This window comes from Erpetoichthys calabaricus, chromosome 8, assembly GCF_900747795.2.
Source record: "Erpetoichthys calabaricus chromosome 8, fErpCal1.3, whole genome shotgun sequence".
Taxonomy (NCBI): Eukaryota; Metazoa; Chordata; class Cladistia; order Polypteriformes; family Polypteridae; genus Erpetoichthys; species Erpetoichthys calabaricus.
In genome coordinates, this window is record NC_041401.2 from 23,018,606 (window position 1) to 23,044,970 (window position 26,365).

At 40.2% G+C, this 26,365-nt stretch overlaps 1 protein-coding gene and 1 long non-coding RNA gene across 2 annotated transcripts in view; one reads left to right on the top strand and one right to left on the bottom strand.

Annotated features, from left to right (window-relative positions):
• Window positions 1–26,365, bottom strand: part of LOC127528936 (uncharacterized) — a 269,154-nt gene that overhangs the window by 194,037 nt on the left and 48,752 nt on the right. The window lies entirely within an intron of this gene.
• abcb11a (ATP-binding cassette, sub-family B (MDR/TAP), member 11a) overlaps window positions 1–26,365 on the top strand; it is a 113,785-nt gene that overhangs the window by 24,760 nt on the left and 62,660 nt on the right. The window contains exons 7-10 of the mRNA XM_028806350.2: window positions 1,000–1,084; window positions 15,042–15,175; window positions 19,095–19,266; window positions 20,478–20,602. Coding sequence (XP_028662183.2) covers window positions 1,000–1,084; window positions 15,042–15,175; window positions 19,095–19,266; window positions 20,478–20,602 — 516 coding nt within the window. The remainder of the gene's footprint in view (window positions 1–999; window positions 1,085–15,041; window positions 15,176–19,094; window positions 19,267–20,477; window positions 20,603–26,365) is intronic.

The window sequence follows — 26,365 nt, forward strand, 5'->3', positions numbered from 1 at the left end:
TTGGCCTTTTGCTGCTTTTCCTGGTATACTCACAAATTTAGCTCTCCTGTTTTCCTGCCAAGATATGATACATGTACCCTTAGTAGAAGTGAGGCCTAAACCAAATGGCCATACTGCCTGACCCGGTACATCAATAAAAAGGCCTAAGTGAAAAAATGATAGTGATTGTGGATGTCAAAACTCTGTTGGATTTTAGAAGCTGATGTCATTATGAATCATTAGGTGGCGTAGCTCAAGTTCGTGACGCAGTGCAGTGCTTCAATTTGCTGCCCTCCAACATATCTGAATATGTTAACCTATTTAAATAGAAAATTAAAATGACGTATAAAGAAAAATTAAGATACATTTTGCATAGATTTATTCATATATAGAGAAACAGCAATAATTTTTCACATATAATTATTTATAAGCATCAAGTAGACAAGAATATAGTATAGATGCACTGATAAGCCGTGTTCTAATTATTAGTTTAATGTAACCAGTGTAGTGTACAAGTGATAGGTGGGGATGAACACATTCAGATTGATAACAAAACAAAATTATAAATTGTAAATTAGTTGTTTATCTTCTTAGAAATTATCGGTGTAATGTTTATGTTTATTTTTGTTATTGCCTCATAAATTTCAACTGCTGTGTCTGATGCCGTCACAGAAGGACAGTCTTAAAATTATTTTTGAAGCATTTGTGGATAAAAATCAGAGAATTTTACTTTTTTTCATTCATGAGTGATATTTTTTCCAAACCCTGCTACTTACACACAAATTAAACTAAGCCTTTTGGCCAATAATGCCACTCCTGAAAATGTGCCACCTGGGGCGGACCGCCCCCTCTGCCCGACCCCTAGCTACACCACTGGAATCATTTAGTTATGTGGTTAATATTTTCCTTGTTTCAGAGTTTTCAGGATACCCAAATGTTTGCTCAGATGCACACCTTCACTTACATGTTTCATTTAGTTTTTAAGTCATTTTATGTCCTCTTGTCCCTTCTCTCCAACAGGGTGAACATTGAAGAGCAAATGACGATGTTTGCATTCTACTATGTTGGCATCGGTCTGGGAGTTCTCTGCGTCAGCTACTGCCAGGTGAGAGATGGCTCTGAAGTGAGAAAAGATGTAATACATGTGCCTTTTCCGTCGTGGTTCTGCATGCCATATAAGCATCTCCAAAGCCTTAAAAAATCATTAAAGGGGAGAAAAGTGTGACTGGACCTTCAAATTGAAATCTAACATGGTAAATCCATCTGTTTTATGCACCTGCTTAAAATATTTTAGAGTTGGAGAGTTGAAGTCTATAGCAATAATATCATACACAAGGGTGACCCCTTTAGACTCTTTAATACATAAACCTTAACAGGATACCCCTTTATCCAGCAGAGGGCACTAGCTCTCTTGTTGGAATAAGTTCTTTTGTAATTGCGGTATGTTACATAACCCAAAACTATACAGATATAATATAAAAAAGCGATACCCCTCCCTTAGTGATACAGCGGTAAGAAATCACATCGGAGAAATAATTTAGCTTTCTGTAATGACGGTTTACACTGCATAACAGACGAAGGAAGCCATGACACGACCGTCACCGAAGTGGGGGCCCTATTTGTAGAGTCTGCCATTTTCATCTCTGCGTTGGAAGGGTTTTCCGAATTGGATGATGTTATCTCCCATCCGTCCGTCGGCTTCAAAGGTGTGCCGGGCAATGTTCCAAGGCTTTTATACTCTTTCTCCAATGTGCAGGCCCCCACTTACTGTAGGTGAATAATACAATTCCATCCATCCATCCATCCATTTACCAACCCGCTGAATCCGAACACAGGGTCACGGGGGTCTGCTGGAGCCAATCCCAGCCAACACAGGGCACAAGGCAGGGAACCAATCCTGGGCCGGGTAATACAATTCCAAACAAGGCAAAGAGAGGATAAAATTTCATGCTGATTTTGACACACAGAAATAGTGCACGCTGCCCATTTTGCAGTTGTCCTTAACTTGTCTTGTCTTAAAATGCTTTGCCTAGCAGTTCTAAATGCTAGGCCCCAGTACTAAATCTGGCTGAGCTGTGCATGTGAGTAGAAATAAAAGAAAAGCAGATTTAAAATATTTGCACAGAGTACAGTGACATATTAAACTTATATTCTGATTACAACCCCAAATCCAATCTATAGCCTTTGTATGTTTTTTTCTGACCAGCCCAGCTTTGTCAAATTCTCTCCTTGGTCTGAATAACTGTATGCCAAAGTAGGTTTACTTATAAGTGCAATCTGTGTAAGTGACTGCTTTGTTTAAAATCAAATTAGTCTTAACCCAGCACCAATCAGTCTTAACTCAGCACCACTGTTTCAGACCCATCGATGGGACTGAACAATAATTTAAAGTAAAGAAAAAAACTGAATAAAATAATTAATTTACTCACTGCTATTGTTAAAGTATGGTGTTTTGCAGCTAAAATGCCATATTGTTCACTCTGATGCCACAGTGCATTGTTTTACTTTCATCCCTCAAAGATGGAAGAATTGCTGCATCACAGCAACACCTGCCATTGGCTTTCTTGAATGTTCTGACTCAACTGTGTGCAATTTAACAGGCAGACAATTCTCCACTAAATGAGAGGGACGTTTCAGCTTTTAAATGACATCACATTCTGCTTTCTGCATTTCAGAATATTTTATTTGTTGTAAAGACTTTTTGAATCTTTCAGTTATTGGTCTTGTAATTTGAATGTACAGAATCATTTATTTATCAACTATGTATAATCTGACAGAGGAAGACTTGCACTTCAAAATGAAACGTAGGCCATTGGTTTTAAATATTGGCTATGCTATGGATATTTATTTGAAACAGTAAAAGCAGAGAAAAAGAATCCTGTTTTTTGCATTGCTTTAAAACAGTAAAACTAGACACATTACTTGTAGATATTTCATAAACATTTTTCTGTGCACTTCTGACACATTTGCTGACATTTTTATAGTGTCTGGAATCTTATTTCATCACTTATGGAAATAAGAATAAAATTCAAATTAGGTTATTTGGTGAAAACATCACCAAGTTTTGCAACTTAATCTGCTGTGTTTTGTCTTAGTAGACCAAAATTTTACTCTACTTTTCCCTTTTGTATTATTAATATGTAGCCTTTGTAAGAATGCCTCAAATCTCACAGACTTAACACTGTTTATAAGGTATTGTACCATATAACTTATCTCCAACTTCCCTTCTACATCTACAGTTAGGTCCACAAATATTTGGACAGAGACAACTTTTTTCTAATTTTGGTTCTGTACGTTACCACAATGAATTTTAAATGAAACAACTCAGATGCAGTTGAAGTGCAGACTTTCAGCTTTAATTCAGTGGGGTGAACAAAACAATTGCATAAAAATGTAAGGCAATGAAAGCATTTTTTTAACACAATGCCCTCATTTCAGGGGCTCAGAAGTAATTGGACAATTGACTCAAAGGCTATTTCATGGGCAGGTGTGAGCAAGTCCGTCGTTATGTCATTATCAATTAAGCAGATAAAAGGCCTGGAGTTGATTTGAGGTGTGGTGCTGGCATGTGGAAGATTTTGCCGTGAACATACAACATGCGGGCAAAGAAGCTGTGAAAACAGAAAAAACCTATCCAAGAAATTGCTACAATATTACGAGTGGCAAAATCTACAGTTTGGTACACCCTGAGAAAGAAAGCAAGCACTGGTGAACTCAGCAACGCAAAAAGACCTGGACGTCCACGGAAGACAACAGTGGTGGATGATCGCAGAATCATTTCCATGGTGAAGAGAAACCCCTTCAAAACAGCCAACCAAGTGAACAACACTCTCCAGGGGGTAGGCGTATCGATATCCAAGTCTACCATAAAGAGAAGACTGCATGAAAGTAAATACAGAGGGTGCACTGCAAGGTGCAAGCCACTCATAAGCCTCAAGAATAGAAAGACTAGATTGGACTTTGCTAAAGAACATCTAAAAAAGCCAGCACAGTTCTGGAAAAACATTCTTTGGACAGATGAAACCAAGATCAACCTCTACCAGAATAATGGCAAGAAAAAAGTATGGAGAAAGTGTGGAACAGCTCATTATCCAAAGCATACCACATCATCTGTAAAACACGGTGGAGGCAGTGTGAGGGCTTGGGTGTGCATGGCTGCCAGTGGCACTGGGACACTAGTGTTTATTGATGATGTGACACAGGACAGAAGCAGCCGAATGAATTCTGAGGTGTTCAGAGACATAATGTCTGCTGAAATCCATCTAAATGCAGTCAAACTGATTGGGCGGCGTTTCATGATACAGATGGACAATGACCCAAAACATACAGCCAAAGCAACCCAGGAGTTTATTAAAGCAAAGAAGTGGAAAATTCTTGAATGGCCAAGTCAGTCACCTGATCTTAACCCAACTGAGCAGGCATTTCACTTGTTGAAGACTAAACTTTGGACAGAAAGGCCCACAAACAAACAGCAACTGAAAGCTCCTGCAGTAAAGGCCTGACAGAGCATTAAAAAGGAGGAAACCAAACATCTGGTGATGTCCAGGAGTTCAAGACTTCAGGCTGTTATTGCCAGCAAAGGGTTTTCAACCAAGTATTAGAAATGAACATTTTATTTCCAGTTATTTAATTTGTCCAATTATTATTGCGCCCCTGAAATGAAGGGATTGTGTTAAAAAAATGCTTTAGTTGCCTCACATTTTTATGTAATCGTTTTGTTCACCCCACTGAATTAAAGCTGAAAGTCTGCACTTCAACTTCATCGGTATTGTTTCATTTAAAATTCATTGTGGTAATGTACAGAACCAAAATTAGAAAAAAGTTGTCTCTGTCCAAATATTTATGGACCTAACTGTACAACAAATTATTTCATAGTCAAACTAGATAAAAAGAAAACGAAACATCTGAAAGTTTCAAAACAGAAAGCAGGAACAAAAAAAGAAGCCAGATTCTTATTCCATTTATAAATTATAAACTAAAAAATATCAAGAACTCACGTCCCGCAAGACGAGACTTCATGCCAAAAGATTTAACCACGCCCGGGATCGGAAATAAAAGACAAAGAGTAGATGACAAAGACAGCTGTACAGGCTTTTAAATGTTCGAAGCACTAGGCCAGATGCAGATCACACAGCACGGCAGCAGCAGCTGATCGAGCAAAGAGCAAGTAAAAAAAAAAAACTGCATTTGTTTCCCATTGTATCACCATTTAAGAGGGGGTTACGGAGGAGCGACCGCATCTCCTTGGGGTGCATTCAGCCCCCCTCTTCACAACGCAAGTGGCAGAGATACGAAGTGGCTGGCGTGTAGCGCAGGCCAGGGGTGTTGGGGAGCAATATATATTTGTAATATACAGTAAAAGATTACTAGAAATAATTAAAAATGCCATAAAGGTTGCTTAAGTCCTTGAATTTAAGGGTTTATTTTGTGCACGATATGAAGAAGAGACAATTACAGCATCTTTCAGTCTCATCTTTGCATATATCTTGTAATATTTAATTAGGTCATGGGGCTTTCCTACACTAGCACATTGCTGTTCTCCACATGCTCCATATATAGCCATTTATTTCCAACTTTAATAAATATATAAATACTCCTGCCTGAAACACAATATCTCCTTTCACTTCTCTGCTGATGATATGCAGCTTTACTTATCTCTGAAACTTAACAACGCTTGATCTTTGAAGACCTTTCTTGACTGCTGGGAGGGCATTAAAGGCTTGTTGATCAAAAAATTATCTCCAGCTGAAAAAAAAGCAGATCAGAAGCAATTTTGTTCAGTCCACCAAAAATTACTACAAGACCTTCTAAAAGCCGATAGTACTTGCCAATAGGATTGAACCCGCAGGTTAGAAATCTGAGGTTGATTTTTGATCCTGTCCTAACATATGAAAAACAAGTAAACTTCATTCTAGTGTTTTTCAGTTTAGAATGATTTCAATGGTGACGCCAATATTGTCATTTACTGATTTAGAGAAAATGACCTGTGCCTTTATATCTTCCCATTTAGATTATTACAATTCTTTTGTATGAGGTGTGATAGACAACATGGGTTGGCTGGCATCCCATATAGGAAGGATGGTCACTTTCCTGGAAGGGAGGATTTTTATTTGAAGGATCTGGGGTGACGAGCATCCCAACCAGGTTGGAATAGTGGTACCTTTCCTGGTTGGGAGGCCGTTATATAGGAGACTTCTTCCCAGGACCACATGTTGCCCCATTACACTGGGTGGCAACATTCCTGTCTTGTGCATCCCATTCAGGCACCTGCAGGGCTACATGGGAATTGTACTTTTGGTGGTCAGCCCTGCTGGGGTCCTTGGGTGCCACTAGGAGGAGCTGCTGGAGACAGGCTGTCCTGTCATGGGGAAGTTCTGCCTGACCTGGAAGTGCTTCCTGGATACAACGTGTTAGCACTGGAAGTACTCCTGGCTCTGGTATAAAGGAAGCTGTTCACGGAGGATAATGTCATGGTAGCCAGAAAGCAACCTTTAAGAAACACTGGGCTAAGATATTGGACCTTGAGCTTATGTCTGGATGTGCTTGGCCTTCATTTGTAAAAAAATGTTGCTAAACAATCCCACTGTTACTTCTATAAGTGTCTTATTGATAGTGTTTTTCTATTTTATGGCACATTATAAAATGTGTCTGCCTTTCTGTTAGGTAAGGCAGGCAGTGTAGCTTTAGACTGGACCTCAAGCTCTTCCATTGACTGGCTTGTGCTCCAGTTGAGAAAATATATATCAACAATAACATAAAGGTCTAATAAAGTGCCTTGCAATGGTGCCTCTTTGGTATAAATTAAAGTTTTTTTTTGTTAGTAGTTACTCTTTGGCTTCATGTCTCCTTATCATTTGTCATTAGCAGGCAATGAGGCCTTTAGGATAAGACGCTGGACCTTGATCAAATTACTTAATGTCCTTGGGCTCCATTTCTGAAAATATAAACAAGGACACCATTTCTTTGGTAAAATGCCTTGTGCTATTACTCAATATTGAGAGATGCTAAATAAAATAAAGTTTTGCATGTTTCTGCTTTAAGCAGGCAGCATGACTTTAAGGCTAAGGCTCTGTGCCCTGAGCACATCCCTTGACCTGCGTGTGCTTAGACATTAAAAACACAACGTAAGTGGAAACTGGGCAGTAGTAGTTGCTGCAAAGGCTTTTACCTCCCAGATAGGAGAAAGAAATGTTGGGAAGATGGCAGGGAGAGTATGGAGTCATATGCTGCCTTCGGCCAATAGATGGAGGTACTGCAGGTTGCCATAGGACTTTCACTGAGCCATAGAAATGCTTCACCAACATGTGGACTTCTTACCAGAGCTATACTTCATTGGTTACGTGTCTTATCTACAATTCAAAAAGGCAATCCCATGTCAATTGTGTTTCCTGTTTATGATGTGCACCGTCTTTTCCGTATCTAATTAACAATATTAGGAAGAAAGCATTTGTTTGGCACATTCTGAGCATACAACTGGATAACTGACATGTGAATTGTGCAACACAAGTACCATGAGGTCTTCTTCTCTTTTATCCATCAGTTGTTGTTGTACAGCATTGGCCACTACTGGCTTGTGTTATATCATAAACTCTTTTTTTTGTACTTTGCATGAAAACATGACATTAATTTTCATGACATTATTTTTTTTTCTTGGCCATCTCTACAAACTACATGGTGTAAGGAAAAAATGTATGATATCTGAACATTTACATTGCAGTTTAACAAGCTATAAAATTAAATAAGGTCCGAGATTGGCAAGGATTGGTTTCTAATTAAGCCATTGAGTTGGAACAAAAACCTGCAGCCACTGCGGTCCTTCAGGACTGACATTGCCCATCCCTGGACTCTGAGAAACAATAAGACTTTAGGGACTTTCCAAACTTGACTTGATGTTTTTTTGAAGAAATAAGTAGATAGGACTGGCGAGCTTTGTTGGGCTGAATGGTCAGTTCTTGTCTAGAGTGTTGTAATGTTCTAATACGTCTGCTCTGGTAAAACCGAGATTGAATTGCTTGGCCCCAGTTCAAGGTAAAACTCATACGTTGCGCAATATCATTCCAACATTGAATGGTGGTGTCAGCATCATGAGACACTAGTCAGGGTTCAGGAAAAGCTGAATGGTGCAAAGCTTTCCTTAATGGTTCACCCTCCAACAGGACAATGACGCTAAGCACAAAAGCAAAGACAGACAGGAATGGCTACGGAAATGTCCTTGAGAGGCACAGTCAGAGTCTGGGCTTGAATCAAATTGAACATCTCTGGGAAGACCTGAAAGTAGATACCCACCGACAATCTCCATCCAACCTGACAGAACCTGAGAGAATCTTCTGAAAAGAATGACAGAATTTTCCCAAATCCAGGTGTGTGAAGCTTGTCACATCATAAACAAGGTGAAGCCAGGCTAGAAGAGCCAAAAAAGGGCCTTCAACTAAGTGCTGAGTAAAGGATCTGAATATGTGTGGCCATGGGATATTTCAGTTTTTTATTTTTAATACAAATTCCTACAATCCAATTCTCGCTTTGTCATTCTGGGGTATTGAGTATTGCTTGATGAGAGAAAAAAATGAATTTCAATGATTTGAACACAAAGCTGTAACATAACAAAGTGTGAAATGGTGAAGGAGCCTGAAGACTTTCTGAAGTCGCTGTACATAAGAAATCATTTAAAAAGTGCACAAAGAAATAAGCAGCAAAATAGCAAAAGTGCATGTCACATTTAAGTATTTATCCAACCATCCATCCATTTTCCAACCCGCTGAATCCGAACACAGGGTCACGGGGGTCTGCTGGAGTCAATCCCAGCCAACACAGGGCACAAGGCAGGAACCAATCCCGGGCAGGGTGCCAACCCACCGCAGTTAAGTATTTATAGTCACATATTATTTTTATGGTTATTTATTTATTGACACATTTCAGAATACCTTAATCTTATTTGTGTTTAGTTATTTCATTCTGTCCAAAGTTTTCCTCCACACAAGTGACAGCAAAATCAATTAACATAAAAGCTAGAGTAAGAAAAAGGAGAAAATGTGTGATTGCCACAAAGAGAAGCACTAATGCATTTGGTTCAATCGCCCACCCCCACCTGCCAGCGCTATGCACCATTGTGAAAAAGGGGACTGAACGCACCCCAAGGAGACGCGGTCACTCCTCCGAAACCCCCTCTTAAACGGTGATACAATGGTAAACAAACAGTTAATTTTTACCTCCTCTTTGCTCGATCAGCTGCTGGCTTGTTGCTGCTGCCGTGCCGTGTGATCTGCATCTCGCATGGCGCTTCGAACATTTAAAAGCCTGTACAGCAGCTGTCGATTTGTCTCACTGCCTTGTCTCTCTTCACCCCCAGAAATCCTCAAACTCTATTTGATCTCTTTTCGCTGTTCCGTTATTTCACCGAGTAATATTTTCCATTTGTTTGCGCTAATGCAGTCTTTACTATCATTTTTTTTAGACTTTCAAATTTTCCTACTTCCATCATCTCTAACCTGCCCTGCATGTGTATTGCACCAATGTTTTTGAATTCTTTGAGACATTCTACTTTGTCATCTACTCTTTTTCTTTTATTTCCGGACCCGGGTGTGGTTAAATCTCTTGGCACAAAGTCTCGTCTGGTGGGGCGTGAAAATGTCTTTCTGAGAAGGTCACATCTCGTCTCTCTGAACAGGTCTCCTCTCATCACAAGTTTTTTTTATATAATAGAGAGATATGACATAAGTAAGATATTATGAGTCCACAGAACAAGATGTGACTAGGAGCAATAAACATGACTGAGATATGAGCCACTGTTAGAAAAACAAATGTTTGACCTTCTTGAGGTTGTAGAGATTAGAATGACCCATATGGATGAAATTGCACTTCTTCTAAAATCTGATAAGCCGTAAAGTGAGAGCTGACTTTGTAAGGAACACCAACAGAGGGTGGCTGTGGAATGGAAGTCCGGGGGATTGAATTTTCACTAAGCGTTTTTTCATTTTACACTGGGACCTTATTCGAATGAATGTGTTCTGTCAGTTGTCTTTCTTCCAATTGTTAACTAGGGTGTTGTACCGTGTTAGCCATTATGAATGTAGAGAAAAGCCAAGCAAAATGACACCTGTTATTGGCTAACTAGAAAGATTACAATATGCAAGCTTTCGAGGCAACTCAGGCCCCTTCTTCAGGCAAGATGTAATACAGAAACTGAAGTTTCCTATGTTTATATACACACTCTAGGACAAGAAACAACATTGGTAAATCTTTAAATGAGAGATTTTGTATGTAAAAAATTAATAGATTCATTCAGGCTAGGGTTAATTTAGCAAGAGAGAAAAGAACAATGTATTGTCAAGATCTCTGGATAAGATAACTGTCCAACAAAGTCTTTTGAAGTTTGTAATGAGTTTTTCAAAACAATGTGGGTCTGTAGACAGGTTGTCTGTCATTCTGAGAGATGTAAACAATCCTCATATCTGGCCATAAAACTCTTGTCTTTATTCAATCCATGTTGTAATGTATTAAATTTTAGCATGAGTTTAACTTCCCATTCTTTTCTCTCTTGCTGTGTTTTGAAGTTGCCCATAAGCACTGTGACCTTAAAGTCCTTCTCACAGTGTCCATGGCTGTTGAAGTGGGCCGCCACAGGAACATCTGTGTTGCCATGTTTAATGTGGAACCTGTGTAAGTTCATTCTCTGGCGGAGTGTTTGTCCAGTTTCTCCCACATAGAGTGCAGTGTCAGGACATTTCATGCAGAAAATTAGGTAGACTATATTAGATGATCTGCAGGAAAATGATCCCTTGATGTGATGTTCAAGTCGGCAGTGTGGTATAACTATACGGTCTGTATCATAGATGTGGGCACATGTTTTGCATCTTTTCTGTAGGCATGGAGATGTGCCATTTTCTGTTGGTTCACTTAGGGAGCCTCGGACAATTAATTGTTGAAGGTTTGGTGGTTGTCTGTATGCCAGGAGGGGAGGTTCAGGAAATACATTTTTCAGTGTTTGGTCATTGTTTAGTATTGGCTGAAGTTCTTTTATAATTTTTCGAAGTGTTTCAAGATGTGGGTTGTAGGTGACAACAAGGGGAATGCGATCCTTGTTGTCTTTGTTTTTTATATTCCAGAAGGTTGTCTCTGGGTATGGCAGTAGCTCTTCTTATATGCAAGGCGCTCCATTATTTTCAGCCAAGCAATACGGTACAATCGTATTTGCTCAGACCCAACAGACCGGGATCAACAACTGCAGGAGCTCAGACAAGATTTCATCAAACAAGGTTACACCCCGAAAACAACAGACACTCAAATAAGAAGAGCTACTGCCATACCCAGAGACAACCTTCTGGAATATAAAAAACAAAGACAACAAGGATCGCATTCCCCTTGTTGTCACCTACAACCCACATCTTGAAACACTTCGAAAAATTATAAAAGAACTTCAGCCAATACTAAACAATGACCAAACACTGAAAAATGTATTTCCTGAACCTCCCCTCCTGGCATACAGACAACCACCAAACCTTCAACAATTAATTGTCCGAGGCTCCCTAAGTGAACCAACAGAAAATGGCACATCTCCATGCCTACAGAAAAGATGCAAAACATGTGCCCACATCTATGATACAGACCGTATAGTTATACCACACTGCCGACTTGAACATCACATCAAGGGATCATTTTCCTGCAGATCATCTAATGTAGTCTACCTAATTTTCTGCATGAAATGTCCTGACATTGCACTCTATGTGGGAGAAACTGGACAAACACTCCGCCAGAGAATGAACTTACACAGGTTCCACATTAAACATGGCAACACAGATGTTCCTGTGGCGGCCCACTTCAACAGCCATGGACACTGTGAGAAGGACTTTAAGGTCACAGTGCTTATGGGCAACTTCAAAACACAGCAAGAGAGAAAAGAATGGGAAGTTAAACTCATGCTAAAATTTAATACTTTACAACATGGATTGAATAAAGACAAGAGTTTTATGGCCAGATATGAGGATTGTTTACATCTCTCAGAATGACAGACAACCTGTCTACAGACCCACATTGTTTTGAAAAACTCATTACAAACTTCAAAAGACTTTGTTGGACAGTTATCTTATCCAGAGATCTTGACAATACATTGTTCTTTTCTCTCTTGCTAAATTAACCCTAGCCTGAATGAATCTATTAATTTTTTACATACAAAATTTCTCATTTAAAGATTTACCAATGTTGTTTCTTGTCCTAGAGTGTGTATATAAACATAGGAAACTTCAGTTTCTGTATTACATCTTGCCTGAAGAAGGGGCCTGAGTTGCCTCGAAAGCTTGCATATTGTAATCTTTCTAGTTAGCCAATAAAAGGTGTCATTTTGCTTGGCTTTTCTCTACTTCCAATTGTTAACATATTTAGTGAGTTCAGTGCATATTCAGACTCATTCACTTTCTACCCACTTTATCGTGTTGCAGATTTCATTGTAAATAGATACATTTAACATTTTTACTCATCAGTCCACACTCAGTAACCTATAATGAACAAAGTGAAAATATATTTTGGAAAGGTGTCCAAATTTAACAAAAACTGAAATCTCCAGCTTCTATAAGTATTCAGACCCTTGATTCAATGCTTTGTAGAATCCCATTTGGCAGCTAAGTCTTCTTGTTTAAGTCTCGAAAAAGCTGTGTACACCTGGATTTGTACGGGTTATCCTACAGTTCCTGGCAGATCCTCTCAAGTTCCGTTTGATTTGGATGGGAAATGACTGTAAATGACCATCTTCAGTTCTCTCCACAGACGTTCTATGGGGTTTAAGTCTGGGCTTTGGCTGGGCCACTCACAGACGTGTCCTGAAGCCACTCCAGAAATGTTTGGGCAGCATGCTTTGGGTCATTGTCATGCTGAAAGGTGAACCGTCACCCCAGTCTGAGGTGGCATGCACTCTGGAGCTGGATTTCTTTAAGGACCCCTCTGCATTTGGCTGCATTCACTCATCCCTCAATTACAACCAGTCTTCCTGTCCCTGGCACTGAGAAGAACCATGCCCCCTCGCCCCATGTGCTTCACAATAGGGATGGAATTTGACAGGTGATGAACGGTGCCTGGTTTTCATCAGAGACAGTGCTTGGAGTTCTGGCCAAAGAGTTCAATTATGTGTCATCAGACCCGAGAAGGTTTTCCTTCAAAGACCTTTCAACGATGTTTGGCAAATGCAAAGCAGATTGTTATCTGCCTTTTACCAAAGATTGGTTTCCTTTCCACTCTTCTATAAACTGCTAATTAATGAAGTTCTGCTGAGATGATCGTCCTTCCTACAGGTGCTCCCATCTCAGCAGACTCTGTTAGTGTGACCTTAGGGTTTTTAGTCATCTCCCTGATTAGAGGCCTTCTTGTCTGCTTATTCAGTTTGTCCACATGGTCAACTCTAGGAGTCTTGGTGGTTCCAAACGTCTTTCATTTCACAATTATTGAGGGAACACTCAAAGCTTTAGAAATGGTTTTATCTCCTTGCCCTGATCTGTGCCTCACCACAATCTGATTGTGGGGGGGTCAACAGAGAGTTCCTTGGACTTCATGGCTTGGTTTTGTCCTCACATGCAGTGTGAATTGTGAGACCTTCTATATATAGGTACACGTGTGCCTTCCTAAACAATGTCCAATCAACTCAGTTTGCCACAGGTGGATTCCAATCAAGTTCTAGAAACATCCAAAGGAGAATTAAAGCAAACAGTGTGGATCTGACAGCAGAGAAGGGTCTGAATGCTTCTAGGAATGAGAGATTTTAGTTTTTGATTTTTAATACATTTGCAAACCTTTCTCAAAACATGCTTTCACTTTGTCTTTATGGGTTACTGTGTGTAGATTGATGGGCAAAAAATCTACAATATAATAAAGTGTGCAGAAAGTGAAGAGGTTTGAATGCTTTATGAATCTACTGCACATGTAAGAGCAGGAGGCATATGACGCTCAGATGAACACAACAAGCCACCCATAGCTGTAACTGCAAAACAACCCGTATTTGAGAGAGACCAGGAGAGGAACGTACAAAAACAGGCAAGGGGTCAAAACTGGAAAGATCAGAAAAGGCCGTGCGACAAGCCAAAACGAAAGACTCACTTATCCATTTATTGAGATTTTTGTCTTCTTCTTTCTTTTTTGCAGTAGTGGTACCTGGTGTAGAGGTAGACTTTAAGATTCTTGGTTAACAGTAAAATGTGAAAACTTCCAATACTTTTGAATACTTTTATAGGCATTGAATACTGTGTTCTTGTTTATGTTTGCATTGAATGGTGCTTAACAAACTGATTGTGTAATAAGAAAAGGTGCTGTATAAAGTATACATCACTAACTGTGTAAGCCCGTGCTGTAAAAAGCCCAGGCTCCTAGAAACTATTGAAATCATCAGAAAAAAAAGTTGAAATGCAGAGTTGGCAGTTTCGTTTTGCGGATGTGCTCGCCCCCCTTGTCTATCAGCGGCTAAGCGAGTTTCTCTCTCCTTGGAGGTTTTGTTTTGCCGATGTGCTCGCCTCACTTGTCTATCAGCGGCTAAGCGAATTTGTCTTTTGTCGGAGGATTCACTTTGGCGGCGGAGTTGCTTTCTTTCGGCTTCATGCTGTAGCCTTGTACTTCTTTTTGTTTCCAACTCGTTAACTTGGGGCCAGCTTTTAGGCTCTTTGAGCTTCATGCTGTAGCCTCGCACTTCCGGGCCGGAGAAACACACATGCACACTTCCACATATAGACATTTACATATAAGATTTGATAATGCAGGATGAGATGAAGTGACTATTTGTTAAGCAAACTAGCTGAAAATAAGCCAACAGTTTAAATTTCCAATTTGATTTGAACAGCTGTAGCTCACAGTTGAAGCAGGCCATATAATGTCAATCACATGATAGCCCACAATTATGTTATGCTTTAACTTTCAGATACCCAAAGCAAATCTCTTGCACAAGTTAATGGAACCTGAATGGAATCAGACCACGAGTCTAACATGAGCGCATAATTAATCATAATTTTTTTGGAGTATGCATTCAATTGTGATTGGGCTGGGCAGTGCCAATTGTATTGATTACAGACTCACTTGAGCCTTTGTCTCCACAGATTGCTTTTTGGGTGACAGCAGCAGCTCACCAAGTCCAGCAGATAAGAAAGACATATTTTCGAAAAGTCATGAGGATGGAGATTGGATGGTTTGATTGCAATTCAGTTGGAGAGCTGAATACAAGGATTTCAGAGTAAGCCGCACTTCCTTTTATTTATTTATTACAGTATGTGGCACATTTATTAGTACGGCTTCCTCAAAATTCCACATCCTATTTTTTGGTGTCCAGTCACTGACTCTATGGATTTTGTACCTTCTGCATATATCTAAGTGAGTATTCCACAAACATGAACAAAGACTTCAAGCTTAATTGGGAGACCACAGTGAATTCAAAAAGAATTTAGACCATAAAGTCAGTTACACTTTAACCAATGTTTATGGATCTTTTTACTGCTGTTTATTTAAATAGATAAGTACGTTTGAACATGTAAATGGCACACACATTAATTAGAGTGAATTCAGAAAGTATTCAGACTCCTTCTCTTTTTACCCATTTTATTATATTGAAGCCTTGTGCTAAAAATGTTATTTTTTTCCCAAGTCAAGCAACACTCAATACACCAGAACGATACAACAAAAACAGAATTTTATAATTACAATCATTTTTATTAAATATAAAATTTGAACTTTCTCAACAACCTAATGTGGTCACCAGGGGCTGCTGCAACTCCCCAGACACCCTACACAAGGGTTCAAACACAAGTTTGTCAATAAACAAGAGTCTTTACTCAATCTGAAATGCTTCCCAGTAAGCATTTCCCACAGCATCAAGTACAGTTACAGTTCCTAAGCACAGTAACACTCAATAGCTTACTGTCATCTTCTCTCTCCTTGCAACTCCTTCCAGCAAGGTTCATCGTCCTCCTCTCTGGCTCCGCAGAGCTGAGGCAGGCAGCTCCTTCTGTAAGCCCTGGAAGTACTTGCATTGTTCCAAAGCTGTGGCTTTCAGTTCTTTCAGCACCCCCTTTTGGCACCTATGGAACCCAATAGGGCTGAGTCAACAGACTTCAACTCCCAAGATGCCCTGTGGGAATCTGTTGCAATGCCATAGTCCAGGGGGGCTGCCATCTAGCGCCCTGGAGGAGACAAAGCCCTATGCAAGCTATGTCCTCCTGTTCTTCCAGAATCTGGGTGTCCATGCTAGGTAAGGTTCCCGGGTAGCACCCCTCACAATAAGAATTCACCATTTGAAGTTTGGTTCTGAGGCAACCCATTCTATTGATCATCACTGAGATATTTTTACATCTTTGGAGTCCATGTGTGGCCAGTTCAACAAACTATACTTGTTTTGGAAAGGCATAGAACTTTTATTGTTTTTTCAGACCTCAGGTTGAAAAGTTGACTGTCAATGAACAATTATTTCTGATAGCTTTAAGTGAGCAATTATAAGATCTAAGCATCCTTTGATGTTAGCCACCTGTTGTGATGAGATATTTTGCATACAAGTTGATAAATATTTTGTATGTCTTTATTTGAACTTAGGCAAAACTAAGTCAGGAAAGTGAATTTTACGACAGAGTTGGGGGCTGTGATTGAAACAAATGTTTCTCTGCTAAAGTCTCTCTCTGAACCCTCCACAGGAAAGCCTGGCTGCCTAACTGCCAAGCTTTACCTTAACATATGGTTTTGTGGGCAGGTGTTAAGATGTTCTATCACCCCATTGGTCTGAAGTATGGCTGTTTGGAACTGGCTTGTATCAGAAGCCTTTAAGTACAGTACTATGACACCCTATTGGCTAAAGGGGTTGGACAGAAAACCTATAAATTTGCTCACTCCCTCACTCTCTCTTACCAAACTGATGCATGAACTGAAAAGGACAACACAATGAAGAGCACAGCTTGGCAGCCATATTGAGACAGGCATGCGGCCTGTTCTGAAGAAAGCTGACCACCAATGATGATATAACTAGAGACATTTTTAGTAACTAACAAGTCTGTGTGCCGCCTGAAACTACACATCACCATTTAATCAGGTTGTATAGTTGCCAATATTCAAATGTACTTTGCATATTGCTATTATTTGTGAATATTATCAATAAAACATTTTTAAATTGTAACTTAACTCCTGCTTGTCTTTTACTACACCTAATTGCCTGAGGTTATAGATGTAGAAGGGAAGGTGGGGAGAAGTTATAAAGTACAACACCTTATAAACAGTGGTAAGTCTGTGAGATTTGAGGCGTTCTGACAAAGGCTACATTTTAATAATACAAAAGGGGAAAGCAGAGTAATATATTACTCTACCAATACAAAACACCACCCTAGTCTAAGTGACACCTGGCTGGTTTTAGGAGTCTGTGGTTCAGGGCCATTTATTATTATTTTATAACTGACTGACACCTTTATCTGAGGTGACTTACTAGGTCACAATTTGTTGCAATTGCTTATGCAAGCAGTTGGATCGAAGTCCAAATGACTGACTTCTTCAGTCTGAGACAGAAGTGGGATTCAGCTACCAGCCTTTTTATTTTTAGGGCCCAGTGCCTTAGCCACTACACCACACCACACCACCTGCCTTAAGTGTGGATGATGCAGTAGACAAAAGTAAGACTTCTAACACAGTGCACCTGTTTTGTACATTGAGAGCTAAACCTGGAACATTTAGTGGAGGTAAAACCCGGACATTTCCACTGGTAGACCATATTTGAAAACAGGGCAGGGCAATAACGTCTGAATGAACATGAAGGTTCTGTCTGCCTTCCTAAGCTTTCTCACAGGGTGCGGCACTCACTTCGTCTACAACGGCAGCTCCTGTTTGCCTCCAGCTTCACCTTGTTCCTTCCTCATTTTCATCAGCACAGTAAGCCTTTTGTTCCTACGACACCGGATTCCTCTACTCCACCTATAATAAAATCTCCAGAGCATTCAGAGCAGTGTTTGCTGCTAGTCCTTCTTTAGGATTAGACTGCTGCCATCACTAAACCTGATTAACACAGGTCAGACCATGCAGCAGGAGCCTGTCCTAGCAACATCGGGTGTACGACAAGTGTTCTGGCAGAAACACGCTGCTCAAAGAAGACACACGGAATCTCAGGAAGGCAGCAGAATCAAGCTTTATTGCGTGATGCACACACTGTCTCGATTCAAATGAACGAGCTATTAGCAAATTCAGCTAGCTTACATTTATTACAATTGTTATCACTTACGCAAAATACTCTCCTCCTTCTTGTTCTTCCCGTCATTACCTAATGTTCATACCCACCATTACCTAATGTCCATCACTTGACCGAAACAGCCATCATTACTTCATATCCTGTGCAGGTGTCCGAAACTTATTTATCAATCGATTCCAACCTGTAAGTTCTGAATCAGGCAGACCCACACATTAGATATTGGGCTTGAGGTTTGGCACACCTAAAACAATAATGCTTTTTCTTATAAGCTACACTTTCCTTAACTTGTCATCACCTGTCCTGGCCGGCAGACAGGGAGGCAGAGGCCCAGCCGCTGCAAGTTGAAGCAAACAGCCTATCTGTTTTTATGTTCATGGTTAAGGCCTCAGTAACTGCATTTCTTTAAAACAATGGCCCTGTTTAGCCTTCCCAAAGTACACAAGTGTCCTTGACTAAAGTTTTTAAGCTTAGCAGCAAGGTATTGGTGGTTTACAGTTGCAAAAAGGAAAATAATAAAATATGCAGGTGTTTTTTTTTTTTATAGTTTAACCCTTACTATATTAGAATGCATTAGGATATAATACTTACTTTCATATATGCTTCTGATTCTCTTTGAATATATGCAAATCACCAAATTTAAGAATATTCTTTTCTACACAGGCAGCAACTATGATGGACTCATATGCTGGTCATCCATCATAGGCAGCATACACTCATATGGGGCCAGTTTGCTGTAGTAAGAAAATGTACTGAAGACCTTGCTTCATTGTCTTCATGCACATCTGATGTCACTTATTTTAAAATTTTTGTTTCCACCAAAGCCAGTCTGAAGTTATTTTTTTTGAGCTTTAAGTCAAAGAGTAAATGTACAAAATGTCTACTGTAGCACCATTTTCATTCTCTCTGAGTGTTTTTCTCCCTATTTTTGCTTGTTTTCCAGTGACATAAATAAAATCAATAATGCGATCGCTGACCAGGTGTCAATCTTCATTGAGCGGATATCCACCTTTTGTTTTGGATTCATGGTGGGATTTATGGGAAGTTGGAAGCTGACCCTTGTGGTCATAGCAGTGAGCCCACTGATTGGCTTAGGAGCTGGCTTGATGGCAATGGTAAATATTTATTTAATGAAATGTACAGTGTCCATAGTCAGGTGCTTAAATTTCTAAAATTTACCACAATTTAAAAACTGCTGTTATTGTTACCATTTGTATATTTTATATTGTATTACAGAAAAATGCACAATAATCTTTGCTTGAATTATGGGGGTAGTTTTAATTAAATAAATGGGATTTCAGTTGTTGCCGTGGTATTGAATAGGTATTGAGTATCATGAAATTTCACAGCTATTAGTATATGGAATTTCTAGCATCGTGACATCCCAAGTACACACACAAACTCTCATTCAACATGAGACTTTTTAGAGAAGCCCATAACTCTTAAAAATTTTAGAAGTAACTGGCAACTGGTATACCAAGGGAAGAACCCAAACAGAGTTGGGGAGAACACAGACCACGAAGTGGACTTACAGTAATTGCTATTTGCAATTGACACGTTTGCAACGGTTTCCTTAAAATAAAGCCTTGTAATGGAAGAAGTAGAGTAAAAAAATTGGTTTGATCAACTCTCTATCTCCTTTGTCTTGTGTGCTTCTGTACAGATTCTGCTTGAGTTCTGTTGCCCTTTATAAGTGCCAGGCTGCATAGACCGTAATGTCACACGCTGGCTCTCTGCATCAAAGCCTCCTGAAGACGATTGTTGTTTCACTTGGTTGTGTTTATTCAGGACAAGCTGGTGATGGGAGCCTGGTGCTGACCACATTCAGTACAAAACATCCTTAAGAACTGTCCATTAATGAGGAGTGAAATAAAGAACACAAACAAGCATAAAGGATTGAGGCACCAGACAGTGAGCCCCATTTAATTTGCAAGTTGAAATGCCATAGAAAATTAATTAAAAAAAAGTCTGTTGTCAAGATGTGATGGATCTGATATCATCTTGTTTAGACGAGAATCTTAGAGTGTCTGACTATTTCAGGTTAGGCAGGTTCTTAAATGAGTCCCTGGGTGGAAGAGATGTGATTTCTAGTCAAGTAGCAAAAGTAAAATCAAAGTTCCTCCTGTTGGTGATCTGCGGGCAAAAGAGGGCAAAGTGTAAGTGAAGCTGCCAACCCCACATGCCTGGAAGAGAATTAAAGTCATTGCAGAAGCCCTTAAGATGCCCCCCAGTCATGTGTTGCTGACATGAATAACAATGGCTTGTGAGGTAGTGCATTTATTTCCCTATCATGAATACTTCTGACCCAAACTCTTTTAATTTTCAGTTTGTCGCAAAGCTTACTGGCCAGGAGCTGAAGGCATATGCCAAGGCTGGAGCTGTTGCAGATGAGGTGCTTTCTGCCATCAGGACAGTGGCCGCCTTTGGGGGTGAAAAGAAGGAAGTGGAGAGGTCAGTTTATTTACAAAGCTTCTACTAGTCTTGACCATTTTGAAAAATTCTGTTTAAAAAGAATGAAATGAACAAGACCTCAGAACAATGTAGTGGTGCAGTAGGCCCCCTTGTGTCCCTGAACTAGAGAAAGAAAGCTTGAGAATGATGCTGTGCTATTGCGATATTTCCCACTACCTACCCTTTACCTAGGGGGTTCGTTACCGAGTTGGACTACTGTCACACCTTAAGATTAACACGCATACATGGATTTACATACAGAAACTCAGCAGTGGTCCCATGATTGACACACACACAGCTGGTTAACCTCTAGCACTTTAAACCACACAAGTGTCTTAGGAATAACACAGCCTGTTGCTCTTCTGGCACTTCAAGAGACATACTTATTGTTGGCACGAACAACATATGATGTTTCAAATATATCTCAGATGCAAATATTACTTTAGTCTCTAGGAATATATTCAAACAAATAAAGGCTCAACATCCTTGGCTATAGGTCATTTATCAGCCAAGAATGTCTTACTTTATGTACTGTTCCCTACTATTGGGTGGAGCTCACACTCTCAGCCTTAATAAACCTCACAGCACAGAGCGTATGGCAAACCTCCGGCTGCACCAAGTGCACACAGAAATCTACCTTATTACTTCAATCACTCTATACATGAAGACAAAGTATAGAAAGTTAAAAAGCAGCATGATATTTACTACATGAATAAAAATACCAAATAGAACAAAGGATAATAGAAAATAAGATTGATAGTAAAGTCTGGATATATAAAGTCTTTAAAAAAAGCTTACAAAAAAGTCCCAGGGCGGTATTGATCTAGCACTCGAAGTTCTTCACGAGATGCTTTGCTGACGACCAGATGGAAATGGCTGCACATTGCCGATACCCGCTTCTGATGTTGCTCTCGCTCTCCTCTGACGTCACTCTGTTCTCTTCTTCCTCTGAGGTCGCTTTTCAGACGAAGCATATCTACTCTATATATATAAAATCCTAAGCCTAAAAGTGCAACGATTTTATGTGATGTTTTTATGTCACATTTTTTGTCACACTTTAAATCAGGCTTATTTTAAAACCTACATATATATGTTTGGTATCATTCTTTTCAGAATTTATTGAACTTTAATGTGATGTTGTTAGATTTTCAAATTCTTATTCTATTTTTAAATTATAAACTTAAAAATATAAAGAACTCATGCCCTGCGAGACAAGACTTTGTGCCAAGAGATTTAACTACACCCGGGGCTGAAAATAAAAGACAAAGAGTAGGACAGCTGCTGTACAGGCTTTTAAATGTTCGAAAGTGCCGTGCGAGATGCAGATCAAGCGGCATGGCAGCAGCAGCAAGCCAGCAGCTGATAGAGCAAAGAGGAGGTAAAAAAAAAACTGCGTTTGTTTCCCATTGTATCACCGTTTAATAGGGGGTTTCAGAGGAGTGACCACGTCTCCTTGGGGTGCGTTCAGCCCCCCTCTTCACAATGCAAGTGGCAGAAGTAGCTGGCGAAAAGTACAGGCCCATGGGGGTTGACAAGCAAAGTGAACAGGGGGCAAACCCCCTAGTTTATTTTAAAATTCTACCGGAGGGGCTTGTTAATATGATGAATGAATTTGATCAAACTCTTTCATCAGTTTAAGTACGTCCAGTTTCCCAAGCAATACAGTTTTTGAATGTTTTAACAATTGCCTGTCTCAAGCTGTAAACCAATTTAGTCTTGGTGCCCTTTCCTTCATAAGTGATAAAATCATTAATACAGCTTGAGGCTTCTCCTGAATTCCTGCTCAGATCAAACAAATGGTACTGTGATTCAGGAAAACAGATTGCTTTTGATGTTAACTGTCTATACAAGTATTTAAGTTCTTCTGTCGTTTTGTCTTGAACAAAATATAATGAAAATACAGACCAAAATTTACAGATTTTGTACACCACAACAAATGCGAAGTGATGTGATATAACACTAATGGTTAAAACACTCAAGAGCCTTTGGTTCAAATTCTATCCTGGTCACAGTGTTTGTGAACTTTGCCTGTGTGACAGATAGAGGGCGCTGTCGTCCCCTTGAACCCTCGGACAATACACCAGACACTAGATAAAAGTCCAAATGTTTACATTTACTATAATAACAGTGCACAAAGCACCCTCCACTCCACAATACTCAATATTAATCACAATACACTAATCAATACAACAATCCTCCACTCCCAGCAGCTCAGTCACCCTTCCTCCCAACTTGGCTCGAAGCTAGGATTTCCCATAATCCTTTTAAAGACCTTGACCCGGAAGTGTTTCTGTCCCTCAGTCCATGTGACTTTATAACACTTCCAGGTCGAGTAAAAACTCCTTTTCTTCAGCCCGGAAATACATCATTTCCTCTGTCCCTCTGACTAGGACGTACTTCCGGGTTATAGTGAAAATGCAAGTCCATGAGCCTCCCTGCAGTGTCCCCTGGCGGCCCCCACGGTATCCAGCAGGGCTGAGATGAAAGACTCCAAGTTCCATGATGCCCTGCTGGAATTCGGGGCCCCTCCATGTTGCAAGGATGGCTCCATCTGGTGGCTTGGGGGTATTGGCCGGGATAAACTACCGGCCATATATCATACCTGTTTTCTGCATGTCTGCTCAGATTTTACTTCAGGTGTTCTGATTTTACACTTAACATTCAAAAGACATGCATGATGGGTTAAATGGCATCTGTAAATCAGCCCAGGATGAGTTAAGTGTTTATATGTGTGTGTGTGTGTGTGTGTGTGTGTGTGTGGGCCAGACTGATACCTTGTCTAAGGTTGGCTCCTGATTTCCACACAAAGCTGTTGGGTTGGCTTCAGCTCCAAAGACCACAAAACTGCATATGCTTATTCAGTAAATGGATGCAGAGATGGCTACCTTTTGAGATTATTATGGATTCCCTGTTTATCACAGAATACATTCAATCAGAACAAGCCAATGCTCCAACACAGACATCTATGGGATCTAAAAAAAAAAAAACAGAGTATCCGAGACCTGGGATGACCATGAAAACCCACGCAATTAAGGTGAACTGAATTCAGGTCCTGAGAAAACCTAAGTAATTAATAAACCTGAATTATTCATTCTGTTCTTTTCCCAAATTTGTCATTCTGGTACAAGATTGTGGGCAACTGGAACATAAGTTGGCTGCATAAGGCACAAAGAAGGAGCCACTCATGTGACATGCCATTCACACAGATACACACGAACACACTCATTCACACACATCAATAAAATCATGAAGCTCTTGATTATTGTTAACAATGGCACTACTGGCACAGGGTTCTCTGTTTCTGAGCAAATCCAGCAACCCATGATGGGCTGAATCCTGTGTAGTGTGTGCTCCAAAGTGTGGGTAAAATAGCAATAACAGGCCCTGATCTTGTAAGTCACCTAGAATGGAAGCATGTGCTAGATGTATAATAATACCAAAATAGGCCCTCGCTCATTATGTTTTGTCATGGGAGAGTCCCTGGGTGACCCTATTCCCTTTTGTACTCTTTATTATGTAGATATGAACAAAATGGCTCAAATCCCATACTCTTACCACAATGTCAGGAACTCTTGTATTTCGCTCATCCCTTTACATCTGTAACCTCAAGAGTACCAGAACAAGCAGGAGAAAAAGTTACGGGTTTATTAAATCTTATTCAAATAGATACTGCCATAACACAACATCGCACAACCTGGTACTGCTAAACGTTTAGCCTTTTCCAGGTGGCTCATTTCTTGCATTGCTTGAAGTTTCAGCAGTAAGTCAGAGCATTCTTGGATTGATGTTTCCTCACTTCTGTCCTCCTCTCTGATCAGCTTCTTACTGATCTTATAAAGCTCATATCAGTATGATGTGGTCATCCTGTCTCCAAATCAACTTTGCCTTTTTTACAATTGAATTTCTTGTCTTTGAAATGTGCTTTCAGAGGTCATGCACTTCTGCCATTAGAGTCAGTAGGCTATAGCGTGGAGTGCTTATGTAACTTTAGAGATGCTCTTATACCACCATCCATAAAACTAAAATGAGCTGCTTTAGTTCACATCTCTCACACCATAAAGAGGAGGCAACAGCCCCCCATGTTTGTATAACGTGGAAACAACTTTAAAAACCATACATGCCTTACAATCTAGTAGTGGAACGAGTCCATTGTCAGCTGCCAAGTAACATGACAAGCTGATAGTATCTTTGTGAATATAGTTTCCGCACTTTTATATTTTCATTAGAAATAAGGTGGGAGGAGAAGTGATTGGTCGAGTCTGTGAGTGTCATGTGACTCGTTCTGTCTGGCAAGATGGCTGCCCTTGCAGTTTAGCATAAGAGTTGTCACCCTGTGGTGAAGATGGCTGTGAAATGTAAACTGCACCAAAGAGGAACAGCAGTCTGTCATACGCTTGCCATGGGCAGAAGGTCTGTCTGGGAGCACAAATTCATCTCCGCATGTGTGCTCAGTATGGGGATAAAGTCCAAATTGAGACTTCATCTTTCCTGGGATGCCCATGCTTTTTATGGCTCGAACAGGAAGGGGTGGGTCTGGTTGATGTCACTAAGCATCTTCTCAGCACTGTGGAGGGAAAAGTAGATGACATACTGTAGTTAATGGCAGCATCCCTTCTCTTTCTGGAGCAGTATTACATTCTTTGGATGAGCCATGAAGGTGACCATTTGATGTACATCTTAATACATAATTCACCTGCCTCCTCACTCACTCACTCACTCACGTCCATCCGAAGCCGAATGCGCAGTCGCCTTCTGCGCACGTCCGAAGCTGAATGCGCAGTCGCCTTCTGCACAGCTGCCCAAAAAACCTTACGAGACCGACATCCAACCCCAACATCGCAGCAGGCGGCGGATTTACTGCCGCAAAAATTCAAAGAGAAAGGCGACTTCGAATAAAGCTCTAGAGGCCTGAAAGGCAATTTCGACTACAGCTCGAGGCCTAATTACGCATTCTGATTCAATTACGCATTCATTCAATACACCTATATCAGGTTTGTGGTGCTCATACTTATTACTATTCCATATTGTACTGGAACATTTATCATTCAATATTATACTATAGGCCTGGAAAATTCATCAACTAACAGTATAAGCCTGTACAGTAATGAGTAAAGCGGACTACAATCATTACAAAACAACTTCTTCGTTACTTATCATTTGTTGTTCATACACTGCTGACACAAACTCGTGCCCGTTTCATCTTACATTGTCAAAATGGGCTCTTTGTCTAGTGAATATATAAAGCAGTTAAACCCAGTGATTTGCAGTATTCTAGCAGGTTCACCCTTCGATGTTAAAGCCATGAGAAAAGCCCCATGAAAATGACAGTCACTTAACTAGACAGACTATTCCACTCCATTTGCAGTGTTCATGATCGTCGTCCAGCGTGAAGTGTGGTGTCCCTTTCTGTCCTACCGGAATTTTCTGCAAAGCTTTGTAGTGGTGCTGTGGATTGAAACTTCAACTCCCAGCAGTCCCTGCAGTGGCTCTTATTGGTTATCTACTTGGATGCAGGGGCTGTTGGGTGCAAGGAGGCCAGCATGACGTTTTAAAGAGGGCCAGTGATACCAAAAGGGAGAAGTACTTTGTGTTTCGTGTCTGAAGTTCCTGTCTGTCTACCTTCCGTTCTGATACCTGTGGATTGTTGTTCTGTCCTGGATCACCTCTTGTTTTGGGTTATGGTCTGTCTGGTGTCTTCCTGCACATGAGGATTGTCTGAGGTTTTGTTGTCATTCTGTGAAGAAAGGAGCGCTCCTGATCCCA